Source organism: Bos mutus, chromosome 10 (assembly GCF_027580195.1).
Source record: "Bos mutus isolate GX-2022 chromosome 10, NWIPB_WYAK_1.1, whole genome shotgun sequence".
NCBI classification, from domain to species: Eukaryota; Metazoa; Chordata; class Mammalia; order Artiodactyla; family Bovidae; genus Bos; species Bos mutus.
Genome location: NC_091626.1, coordinates 68,295,111 through 68,308,962, shown reverse-complemented (window position 1 = coordinate 68,308,962; position 13,852 = coordinate 68,295,111). Strand labels below are relative to the sequence as shown.

Here is a 13,852-nt window from a genome sequence, read left to right as displayed (position 1 = left end):
TTGTGGTTTGGTCAAGATTCTTGAGAGTCCCTTGGACTGTAAGGAGATCCAAGCAGTCAATCCTAAAGGAAATCAGTCCTGAATATTCATTGGAAGGACTGATGCTGAAGCTGAAACTCCAATACTTTGGCCACCTGACGCGAGGAACCAGCTCATTGGAAAAGCCCCTGATGGTGGGAAAGATTGAAGGCGGGAGGTGAAGTGAAGGGCAGAGGATGACGTGCTTGGATGGCATCACCGATGCAGTGGACATGCGTTTGAGTAGGCTCTGGGAGTTGGTGATGGACAGGGAGCCTGGTGTGTTACACTCTGTGGGGTCTCAAAGAGTCCTACATGACTGAGTGACTGAACTGACTATACCTTGCCTGAGAGAATGTAGGGGAGCAGAATTTGACCCTCTAAAACATGTCTCCTTGGCATATTAATTGTTTTAAGCCTCTTATTTTCTGAAAATCAGCAGAAATGGGAAATTCTCTGAAAAGCAAGTAGGAGCTGCTGCTTGGTAAGAAACATGTACATTTAAAAGGGAAATCTCCATCTGTAAGCCTGGGCATACATACGCATGCCTACATACATGCCAAGTTGCTTCAGTTGTGTAAGACTCTTTGAGACCTGAAGGACCACAGCCCACCAGGCTCCTCTGTGCATGGGATTCTCCAAGCAAGAATACTGCAGTGTGTTGCCATTTCCTCCGCCAGGGTATGGATCTTCCTAACCCAGGGAAGGGTTCTTCTTCAATCTCCTGCATTGGCAGGTGGAGTCTTTACCGCTAGAGCCACCTGGGAAGCCCACGTAAGAAAGAGGAAACCAAATCTCTGGAAAGGCTTAGCAATGGTGAAGGTAATGACTTAAATCTGCATCACAATCACCCTTGATTACTGTGCTTTTCCTCTTATAAATGACTCCCCAGCCTCAACATCCTCTTGTCTTTAGCAGAGAAGGTTATTTAAAATGAGGACTTTGGTCATTTCCTCATTTGGTCATTTGGTTACTGTTTTTCAGGGTCTCTCTCCAGTATACAGATTACAAAACTCTATGTGATTTTTCTCCTGTTAATTTATCTCAGATCAGATCAGATCACTCGCTCAGTCGTGTCCGACTCTTTGTGACCCCATGAATCGCAGCACACCAGGCCTCCCTGTCTATCACCAACTCCAGGAGTTCACTCAGACTCACGTCCATCGAGTCAGTGATGCCATCCAGCCATCTCATCCTCTGGCGTCCCCTTCTCCTCCTGCCCCCAATCCTCCCAGCATCAGAGTCTTTTCCAATGAGTCAACTCTTCACATGAGGTGGCCAGAGTACTAGAGTTTCAGCTTTAGCATCATTCCTTCCAAAGAAATCCCAGGGCTGATCTCCTTCACAATGGACTGGTTGGATCTCCTTGCAGTCCAAGGGACTCTCAAGAGTCTTCTCCAACGCTACAGTTCAAAAGCATCAATTCTTTGGCGCTCAGCCTACTTCACAGTCCAACTCTCACATCCATACATGACCACAGGAAAAACCATAGCCTTGACTAGACGAACCTTTGTTGGCAAAGTAATGTCTCTGCTTTTGAATATGCTATCTAGGTTGGTCATAACTTTCCTTCCAAGGAGTAAACGTCTTTTAATTTCATGGCTGAAATCACCATCTGCAGTGATTTTGGAGCCCAGAAAAATAAAATCTGACACTGTTTCCACTGTTTCCCCATCTATTTCCCATGAAGTGGTGGGACCGGATGCCATGATCTTCGTTTTCTGAATGTTGAGCTTTAAGCCAACTTTTTCACTCTCCACTTTCACTTTCATCAAGAGGCTTTTGAGTTCCTCTTCATTTTCTGCCATAGGGTGGTATCATCTGCATATCTGAGGTTATTGATATTTCTCCCAGCAATCTTGATTCCAGCTTGTGTTTCTTCCAGTCCAGTGTTTCTCATGATGTACTCTGCATATAAGTTAAATAAATAGGGTGACAATATACAGCCTTGACGAACTCCTTTTCCTATTTGGAACCAGTCTGTTGTTCCATGTCCAGTTTTAACTGTTGCTTCCTGACCTGCATTTCTCATGTAAATTTAATTCTTAGACCAGTCAGAACCCAGAAAGATAGAGGAAAATTTCTTCCTCCTCTGCAATACCATCATCAATGAATAATTAAGTAGGAAGAAACTATATTTAGGGGTAACTGATGGTTCATAATCAGAGACTTAAAAGGTAAATGAACTAGATGTTACATATAGTCTTGTTGGAGAGTCTGTGACAAGGTTCTGTAATAATATTTTGATTATAAGTGGTAATAAATCATGGTTAAATTCTATCCACCACCCCCTTAAAAATACAGCTTAATTTAACAAAGCAATTTAGGGAATTAATGTCTTCTTTCTACCTCATTATTTCCTCACTGATGACACTGGCATTAGCAGTATTAACTATAAACAAGACTTTGCTAGAAGCATTATCTAATTCTTAACAGAAAGAGTACTTTAATATCAATTATTAACAAATAGCCCACTGTTGGTAACTATTCTCTTGTATTTAAGTGTAGAATATTAAACAACCTTATCTAGACTCCCAGCTACCTGAGAATTGTCTTTTGCAAGGGCCTTAATTCTGAGAAGTGGTCCAAATGCAAGTGTCTCAAAATTATACATTTATTTTGCTGAAGTACTTCTATAGTCAATGTAATTAAACCCTAAAATAATAGCATCTTAATTTTTTTTTTTAGGCTCAAACTGTCTCTCACATGGTGTTTAAGTCCAAAGAGGTGATAAAAAAGTGTATGAGCAGATTTTCTGTTTGATGAATGTATTTGAAATATAAGCAAAAATGTGGATTTAAAATTACTGACCAGAAGAAATAGGATCTTTGCCTAAAACAAGAATAAAAATCAGACTCCTAAAATCATGCAAAAGATTGTCACCTTTGTTTTCTTTATATCTTATATAAAAACATTTAAGTCTCCATTTAAAAACCTTTGAATGTCAGCATGGAGAAAGCTTTAATTCAGCTCTTGCTAAAGGATGAACTGAATATCATATTAAGAGAAACTTATCAAGAGTTTAATTTCAGATTCATTAATTTTTTCAGATTCATTAAATTTTATTTTTACATTTTGTTAGATCTTCATAATGCAACATATCTGTATCACAATATTGCAGCTGAAAACCCAAATTTTACTATCTAATGTATTATGCCCTATTAGTATATACAATTTTTATTGTACATGTTTTATGGTTTTTCTTAAAGTTCTAAGTGAAGATATTGCTAAGAGTATAGCAATATATATATAGTATAGCAATATTTGGGCTTCCCAGATGACGCTAGTGGGAAAGAACCCACCTGGCAATTCAACAGACAGTAAGAGAGGTAAGTTCGATGCCTGGGTCGGGAAGATCCCCTGCAAGAAGGCATAGCAACTCCAGTATTCCTGCCTGGAGAATCCCATGGACAGAGGAGTCTGGCAGGCTATAGTCTATATGGTCATACAGAGTCGGACACGACTTAGTGACTTAGCACGCATCCATGTAGCAATATCTATATTGCTTATAGGAACTGAGTCCTTTCCGGAGAAGGCAATGGCATCCCACTGCAGTGCTCTTGCCTGGAAAAATCCCATGAACGGAAGAGCCTGGTGGGCTGCAGTCCTTGGGGTCCAACAGAGTCCGATACAACTGAATCGACTTAGCAGCAGCACTGAATCCTTTCACCAAGTACCGAGTACTTTCATAAAGATAAGTTTCCTTTTAAATTGTTAAGAAATATGTGACACTTTTGTTTTAGTCTATGGTTAAGCTGCCATAAAACTTGAATTCACAATCAAGTTGTCAATGATTAACTTCTATTTTTCCTCCAACTTATCCTATAAGATCTTGGTGAAACTACTTTCAATTTTCAACCTAAACTAATGCTTTCATTTCCCTCATTTTTTCACTCTTTTAGAAGTTAGAAGTTAAAGTACCTGTTTGTATCATTTACAAAAGTCTATTGGGCAATTTGTTTTTTCCAGAAGATTAAATATGAATAAATCATGCTTATTTCTCTCAAGGAGCTTATGGTCTATCAGGGGTCAGGGTAACAACAAACGTGTACAAAGATGTGGACCAAGTGTTATGAGAACAGAAGGAGCAGGGATGATGGGGAAGAAGTTTAGCAGATGTCCTTGAGTTGGATTTTGAAGGAAGAATATGAGTTACCTATATGATTAAAGAGAAGTACTACTTCTACCATATGTTTTAAAAAACATTCATTTACTTAATAAATATTGATGGAGAGGTCGCTTAAACATTTACATTTGCAGAGTACCACGTGATGGGAAGAAACATTGTTTCTGCTCTCCCCAAGCATACAGTTCAAGCAGGTAAAAAAAAAAAAGAGAGCAGGAGAGAGACTGTAAAGAAGCCCTAGATACAACACAGATCAATTTGGAGAAATTCATGCAGAATTGGAATAAACGAGGGAGCCTCCCCAAGGAGAAGCCAGGGGATCATGCATCCCTGAGGTCTTTATGTTACTAGTTTTAGAGGATGATCTTTACCCCCAGAAACTTGGGGCTAAAGAGACAACACGGAAAGTAGTTAGCAGACTAATTCGGTACAATACACAAGAAGCCATGTAGAGGGACTTTCCTGGTGGTCCAGTGGCTGAGACTATATGCTCCCAATGCAGGCGGCTGGGGTTTGATCCTTGGTCAGGGAACTAGATCCCACAGGCCACAGCTCAGAGCCTGCGTGCAGAAACGAAGTTCAAAGTTTCCTGTGTCGCAACTAAGACCCAGTGCCGCCAAATAAATAAATAAGGTATTTTCAAAAAGAAGTGGAGAGTCAAACTGAACATCCCATACCAAAATACATTTAAAAAGGCTGAAGAATGACTTCTTGATCTCTGATCTCACCAGCTCTCTATATCCCTGATCAGTATTTCTTTTCATTTATCACTTTTTAAAAATGGCTTACTCTTCAAAATGCAACATTTGCATTTATTTTAAACAGAAAACAAACTGTTAGGAAGACAAATTTTGCATCTATTTGCTGGTTTTTGCAACAAAGAATGAATCAGAAGCAGTTTTAATTTTTATCCCAACTCAATGGAAGAGACATGAGTATCTTTTTCAAGGCTAATCCCCCACTAGATTTTTAAATTCTCATCTCTTCAAGAAACTTGCTTCATGCTGCTTTATGTATCTCTAAACCTACCTCTTCTATTAACTTCTTTTCCTCTTATTTACAACCCCACCTCGTACAATCCCACCTCACTCTGCTGTATCACTTCTGCCTCCCTCTCAGGATTCATGAGAATAGATTTCATTAATGAACTCCTCCTTTTCCTTATTTCCTATTTGTTTCATAGTGAAAGTAGCTTTCTAGACACAACTAGCTTTCTACACAACTGTATTGAACCATTGTTATCAAGTTCAATGACTATATTCATAAGTGTCTTTTGTATTTTTATATTTAAATTCCTGGTATGGTTTGATGTTTATATTTCACATTCTTATTTTTAGAAATAAATGAAGTATATATTTTACTGATTTTTAATAAGTTTTTGTCATATCCAGTGAACTCATATGAGGTTCAATTTCTTTGCAAGAAAGTTAGAAATTTAGCTGATTAATCAAGAATCAAATTGCTTACTTGTGGTTTAGGACTCCTGAAATAATCTTATGTTATTACAAATAGTCAGATACTATGTCATGTACCTATGAATCAACAGTTAGTTTAAAGGTGACACATTATAGCTCTCATTTATTTTTTTCTCAAATCAATTTTGATGAAAACTTAACAAGAAACTGTAAAAGTGTGGCAGACAATCTCTAAGATGCCACCCAATGATTTCAACCTCTTAGGATTAACACTTGTGTATCATTTCCTCCCCCGAATGTGAACTGGGATGATCAACTCAGTTGTAATAAATAGAAAAAGACAGAAGCTATGGGATGCCACTCCAGTAACTAGGTTATAACAAATGTCAGGTGTGTATTTGCTCTCTCTCATGGATCACTTGCTTTGGAGGAAGTCTGCTGCCATGAGACAGTCTTAGAGAGATGTCCATATGGTGAAGAACTGAGAATGGCCTCTGGCCAACAGACAGCAAGAAATCAATATCCTTAGTCTAACACCTGTGATGGAGTGAGACCTGCCAAAATGCTAAAAGGTGAGCTTAGAAGTATATCACCCCCAAGTGAAGTCTTTGACTTAGGCTGAAGTCCTACCTGATTGCTTGTCTGCAACCTCATGAGAGACCCAGAGCTACAAGCACTCAGCTAAGCCATACGTATACTCCTGATCCACAGAAAATGTGAGATCATCAATCTTTATTGTTTTAAGTCACGAAACATGGGAGAATCTTATCATGCAGCAATAATAGATAAGTAATATAACATATTTGACTTTATTTCAAAAAGGAAACTTTAATAAATAATGAATAACTAACTGATCATCCATTTTTGTATTATTTAAAAATTGTGACTCTTTTCAATGATATACTGTCCATTAGTGCCAATCAAAAGAGCAAAGATTACTCATGGTTACTCAAGAAGTAATAATTGGAAGTATGTGATTAGAAATCCAGGACAAATCATTTTGAATCTTGTTTTCCAAAAGAATGGATAAAACTGAGACTAGTTTGTAAAACCAGTGATGATAAATGCCCACCCCTACCCTCCACCCCAAGTTAACAGATGAATGAATGTCTTAGAATAATATTTGCAAAGAGGGAAGGTTTTAGATACAGGCAGTATCTTTCTAATGAGGTAACTCACCTAACTGTCATTGACTGAGTAGTCAATGTCTGCGACAGGTATTTTTGCCTAGATTTTAGCAGCTCGATTGTTCCTGCTGAGAGGGGACCCAAGTGATATACCTAATACTTGCAAACTTTAGGCCTCTGAGGAAGCAGAGAAATGGCACAGGTATCAAAATAGTAGATTTTTGAGAACATGGAAAAAATGGAGAACTGCCTTTTCTTTGAAATAATCAGAACAAAACTGCAGAACAAGTTGGCATTCATTGACAATAAAGTGCATAAAAATACCAGTGGTGAAGTTAAAAGTATACTGAAATTATCTTGAAACTCTGCATAAATATGCAAAACATTTGAGAGGGAATCGAAGGAAGCCAGCCTCACGAATAAGGTAAATGCATAGCTTGCTCAATTAAAATAATTCAAAATATTCACCTTGAAATTATTTTTTGAAAACATTTTAAAATATGCCTGTTTCAAGGTGTACTGGAAGAAAAGAAAAGAAAAAAAAAGCCCATGAAATATAGTCAAAATAGAGTATGTGAAATCATACCTGATTAAAGAGAAGAATTAGAGTTAAGCTAATCCTATACTGGTAATAAAACAGTAATCTCACAATAAATAATATGGTCTGGCAACTGTGTTGAGATTTATTCCCTTTCATAGTTTAGGCTGCAGTGAACCCATGACTATTCTCATAGCTTTTTAATTGCTTTTCCAGTCTGTATCCTGTTTTTCAATAATTTTACCTATGCTTACGAGATTTATTTCCTCAAATCATAGATGTCACTATACATGTTGTCTGTAGAAACTCTGTAGTAAGTTTTCCCTGACTACAAAACAGCTTAGCTTTCAGGATATTCCAACAGTCTCCTTGCAGGTGAAGCAGGCAGGCTACATGTCCAGCTTCCCAGATTAGTGTTATGGCTTCACTCCACATGGGTTCAATTCCTGAGTCGAGAAGATCCCCTAGAGGAGGCTAGGACAACCCACTCAGTATTCCTGCCCGAAGAATCCCATGGACAGGAATCTGGTGGGCTACAGTCCATTGGGTGCAAAGAGTTGGACATGACTAAGTGCAAACACACACTTATCAGTTATGATATGATCGGCATGGTAACTAATGTTCTTGGTATTTTAATGTCATTATCTATAAAACAGGATAACATTTTTAATGAGTCTAAATGTCTATTGTAAAAATTAAGAGAAATAATCTATCACATGTTAGGAATAGTGTCCTGGTCCATTATGAGTATTTCATAAATATTAGCTATTATTTTATGATTGCTAATATTGCTCCTCTTTGAAATTCAAAGTAACCTAACATTATGAGTGTCTACCATCTGAGAGAAGATTTCATGTACATTATCTTATTTAACTTGAATTGCAACAGTCTTTTTTTAAAAAATTCATACTTAATTTTTTAAAGATATTTTTGATGTGATCATTTTTTAAAGTCTTACTGAACTTGTTAAAATATTGCTTCTGTTTTTTTATGTTCTGCTTTTTTGGCTGCTAGATATGTGGGATTATTAATTCCCTGACCAAGGATGGAACACATATCAACTGCATTTGGAAGGCACAGTCTTAACCACTGGACTGCCAGGGGAGCTCTGAAACTACAAATTTCTGAAATAGGAATCACTATTCATATTTTAAAGAAGAGGAGACCTAGATCCAGATATTTTAAGTAAATTCTGTACATTCTTACAAAGACTGAGTGCTACAACCAAATTCCCACACAGATTTCCTGACTTCATGTTGATGGCATATTTTTTTTTCACTGCACAGGAGTTTCCTTTTTTGAGTTTGTTACCAACTACTCCATTGTAAAGAATACTGGTTAATAATTTTGGCTATGAATTTGAAACCAGCATAAACAATTTTGTAATTCATACAAATTCACAAAGGTTAAACTTTCTTAAACTGTAAAAGATGGATAATGATGCTCATCTTTACAAACTTATTAAAAGGATTACTTCACTTAAATAAGCATAATAGCTGATAATATGTGCACAAATTTATTAATTTATAGGAAAATGTTTATATTTTTAGGGGCTTCCTTGGTGGCTCAGTGATAAAATATCCACCTGCAATACAGGAGACATAGGTTCCATCCCTGGGCTGGGAAGATCCCCTGGTGAGGGAAATGGCAACCCACCAGTATTATTGCCTGGGAAATTCCAAGGACAGAGGAGCCTGGAGGGCTACAGTCTATAGTGTCTCAACGAGTTGACCACGACCTAGTAACTAAAGAAAAACAACAAATTTTCAGTTTTAGATTTGTTAAATTTATATTAAGACAATTAATATTTCTCACATCCACATTTTGTTTTTTCATTACCAGATCCTAATCTTCCCTGCAAAGTCAAGTGGGCCTTAGGAAGCAACACTACGAACAAAGCTAGTGGAGGTGATGGAATTCCAGTTGAGCTATTTCAAATCCTAAAAGATGATGCTGTGAAAGTGCTGCACTCAATATGCCAGCAAATTTGGAAAAAGCAGTGGCCACAGGACTGGAAAAGATCAGTTTTCATTTCAATCCCAAAGAAAGGCAATGCCAAAGAATGTTAAAACTACCACACAATTGCATTCATTTCACACGCTAATAAAGTACTGCTCAAAATTCTACAAGCCAGGCTTCAACAGTACATGAATCAAGAACTTCCAGATGTTCAAGCTGGATTTAGAGAAGGCAGAGGAATGAGAGATGAAATTGCCAATATCTGTCGGATCACAAAATAAAGCAAGATAATTCGAGAAAAACACCTATTTCTGCTTCATTGACTATGCTAAAGACTTTGTGTGTATCACAACAAACTGTGGAAAATTCTTAAAGAGATGGGAATACCAGACCACCTTACTTGCCTCCTGAGAAAACTGTATGCAGATCAAGAAGCAACAGTTAGAACCGGACATGGGACAACGGACTGGTTCCAAATTGGGAAAGGAATACATAATGGCTGCATATTGTCACCCTGCTTATTTAAGTTATATGCAGATTACATCATGAGAAATGCCGGGCTGGATGAAGCACAAGCTGGAATCAAGATTGCTGGGAGAGATATCAATAACCTCAAATGTGCAGATGAGACCACCCTAATTGCAGAAAGCAACGAGGAACTAAAGAGCCACTTGATGAAAGTGAAAGAGGAGAGTGAAAAAGCTGGCTTAAAACTCAGTATTCAAAAAATGAAGATCGTGGCATCTGGTCTCATCACTTATTGGCAAATAGATGGGGAAACAAGGGAAACAGTGTCAGACTTTATTTTTTTGGGCTCCAAAATCACTGCAGATGGTGGATTGCAGCCATGGAATCAAAACACACTTGCTTCTTGGAAGAAAAGCTATGACAACACTAGACAGCATATTAAAAAGCAGAGACATCACTTTGCCTCAAAGGTCAATATAGTCAAAGCCATGGTTTTCCCACTAGTCATGTATGGATGTGAGAGTCAGACCATAAAGAAACCTGAGTGCCAGAAAATTGATGTTTTTGAATTGTGGTGTTGGAGAAGATTCTTCAAAGTCCCTTGGACTGCAAGGAGATCAAACCAGTCAATCCTAAAGGAAATCAGTCCTGAATATTCATTTGAAGGACTGATGCTGAAGCTGAACTCCAATACTTTGGCAACCTCATGCAAAAAGTCAACTCATTAGAAAAGCCCCTGATGCTAGGAAAGACTGAAGGCAGGAAGAGAAGGGGACGACAGAGGATGAGATGGTTAGATGGCATGACCAACTAGATGGACATGAGTTTCAGCAAGCTCTGGGAGATGGTGAAGAACAGGGAAGCCTGGTGCCCTTCTCTCCATGGGGTCGCAAAGAGTTGGACATGACCGAGCGACTGAACAAAAACAATCTTCCCTATGCTTATCTCTGTCTATTGAAAATGCACCCTTCCTTCATAGAGAAACATTTCCCTTTGTCCCAAGGCACTGCCTTATCCTCCAAATAGATAAAGATCCACAGTCCTGTGCCAAGCTCTGTAGAGCTAGATACGCTTCACCATTCAGAATTTTATCTTATTTTATAGTTAAGAGTGTGTCTTATGTAATATATAATCTGTTTTAGTTCTTAAAGTTTAGTTCTTTTGTTCTTAAGAACTAAAACAGAATCCCACAATTAAACACAATAATATTTTTGCTGAAAATAGTATATATGTTCATATTCATTACATGGGTTTATATCAGTTCAGGTCATATATTCTAACATATGCAGATCAGGCTAGAAAGTGGTTGCCAAATAATTAAATTTAAAACAGTTTGTGTTCAGTTGGTTTGATTTTATAATTACACATAAAGAACTGTAGATCTGTATGAACTCCTTCTGTCCCCTACCTCCCTACTCTTAACAAGTTTATTAGGTTCTTTCTTGAGGTTATGTGGTATTCTGCCTAGCATGATTGTGTAATTACTCATCTTAGCCTCTGTCACTCTTAGGATCTTTAAGGGAAGGGAGTGTGTCTTCAACTTTGTATGTTTTTCAGGATCAAGGATATTCTTAAATCCTACTAGGTATGTTAGGCACACTTTACAAACAAGAAGCTATCACACCAATATTTCAAATGTGTACATATTGCTAAAAGCACTTGTCTTCCAAATGTGACAATATTGCTTTTCACGGTCATTAATATACATTGAGTCATTATCCAAGCACATTTCTTTGGAAAGAAACAGTGTAAATTATGCTGGTATTGAGTCCCAAGAAGATCTCATGAAGAACTTAACCTAATTTAGGTCGGCCTAAATTAGGATTCCAGAGGAGGTAGGTAATGCCCCCAAATTTCAAATTCTAATCTAAATTTGGGAAATTAGAACATGATGGGCTAACATTCTTTGCATCTCATTGTCAATGTGCAGTTGAGCCATTAAAAATTTAATGATGATATTCTTTGACTAAAATTGACTTCATCTTATGTGTTTGTGAACCTTTTTGTTCCAAATTATGATTTACTTTAGAAGAAACAGTAATTTTTGCCATCTCACCTATATGTTGTCCATACATGTGATAAAAGAAGCTGAAACAATACGCAGTGTTTGTGGGTCCATAAGGGTTTTTGGGAGCTATGCTGAAAACAGGGCTGAGAAGTCGAGCCTTTTCTCCTTCCAGTCTGGGTCGAGATGTCTCAATGTACATATAAAAACCTTTGAAAAGACAAAATGTGTAGACAAATTATTAGTAGGTGACATGAAATTTAAAATCACTGAGAGGTTAGAATTTTCATATATATTAATAGTAAAATTGATAGGGGAGTCTGCATCTTATTTATAAAATCGATATATGCAAACATAATATAAAAATAAATAATATACATAATTAAAAATAAAAATTTAAAAATGTATAAAAATGAGGCAAAACCGGAATTTTAACTTGAATTGTCAAAAAAATTCCTAATCTCTTTATACAGGTCAGTAAGTTCTCGGTGAAAATTAATGATTACAAACTTTGGAAATAACTGAATACTTGATATGGTAAATAAAAAATTTCATGTTTTATTCCAAAATATTTAAATCTATAGCTAAACATTCTCTTGCATTTCACATTTAGCATAATAGCATTTTTAAAAGTCCAGGCTAGAGTATGATTGATATGAACACACCATTTCATACCCTCATACCTTCTTTGGAGCCACTCCGATCAGCATTAGGTCCAGTGTTTGGAGTATATTTTGTATTTCTTGTTGCAGTACTTTGTTTTGTCCAGTCAAAATTATCTGTATCATCTTGGGTGAACAAACAAATGTTACCATCTTCAAATCCACAGTGAAATTCTCCTGTTGGCAAATTTTAATTACAATAAGTTAAATTAATACAAACATTGCAATAGTCTTCTAAGAAAAATTTAAAACATACAGCAATAATAATGCAAGGTTGCAATAATGGCACCATAGCCAAAATAATGTGCAATATGACAACTAAACCTAAAGCTACTTCAATTTTAATGGAAATGAAAAATAATCTTGATATGTAAATCAGCCTCTTATTTAACAATTTAAACCCAAACCATTTTCCTCTGAAATATCCAACTAATTGAAAATAAAGAATGTGCTGCCTGATTGAATTATGGCTGAAGAATTTCCCAACTTTCCTTCTTCAAGTATAGGAACAATCCAAACAGAACAATTAGAAAACAGTCTTAATTAAATTACCTGATGGTACTTTAGCTATCTACCTTCAGCCTACAATATTTCATACCACATCTGCAGATGCTGTCACGCATAGTCATTTGCACAAATGGAGGCTTACTTAAGGAAAGATAATGGCAAATTATTTTTAAAAAGTAGTTATCTTTAATACTTTATTTGAATGTGGATTTGCCAGATGCTTACAACTCACTAGAAATAAAGTAATGAAAGTTGCTCAATCGTGCCCGATTCTTTGCAGCCCGTAGACTATCTGTGGAATTCTCTAGGCCAGAATACTCCAGGGGATCTTCCCAACCCAGAGATTGAACCCAGGTCTCCCACATTGCAGGCAGATTCTTTACAAGCTGAGCCACAAGGGAAGCGGCTTGGACAATAAAGCATCTGCCTGCAATGCGGGAGACCCCGGTTCGATCCCTGGCTTGGGAAGATCCCTTGGAGAAGGAAATGACAACCCACTCCAGTACTCTTGCCTAGAAAATTCCATGGACAGAGGAGCCTTGTAAGCTGCAATCCATGGGGTCGCAAAAGTTGGACATGACTGAGCAGCTTTACTTCAAAGTAATGAAAAGATTTTATGAAGAACCTGTGGAAGAACTGGGATTTCTTGGATGCCAGCCACATGCTGAGCTCAGACCAAACAAGAAGTTCAGAGAACGGTAGCAATGTTTCTAGGTATTAAAGGGTTTTCTTACTGGAATGGGCCCTGCTTGAAACACAGGAGTAACTAATATCTTTAACTGAAAAAAATAAAGAAAGCTTGCATTATTTCATTCAATTTTTAAGAACTCTATAAAAATACAGAAATACTAACTCATGAGGTTCACAGAAAAGAAAGTTTTGGCTAATGTCAGCTAGTAAATAATGAAGTAAAAACTGAGTACAGATTCCCTTCAATTCACAAAGTTATAGACATCTAAATAATAAAGACTCCCACATTTTCCCCCTGCAATGGGTTAAATTTATGAGATATTCTTGGGAGTGGAGC

At 37.1% G+C, this 13,852-nt stretch overlaps 1 protein-coding gene across 1 annotated transcript in view; it reads right to left on the bottom strand.

The window, feature by feature from the left end:
• Positions 1 to 13,852, bottom strand: part of MDGA2 (MAM domain containing glycosylphosphatidylinositol anchor 2) — a 915,505-nt gene that overhangs the window by 33,318 nt on the left and 868,335 nt on the right. The window contains exons 13-14 of the mRNA XM_070378526.1: positions 12,340 to 12,495; positions 11,708 to 11,866 (exon numbers count right to left, since the gene is read on the bottom strand). Coding sequence (XP_070234627.1) covers positions 11,708 to 11,866; positions 12,340 to 12,495 — 315 coding nt within the window. The remainder of the gene's footprint in view (positions 1 to 11,707; positions 11,867 to 12,339; positions 12,496 to 13,852) is intronic.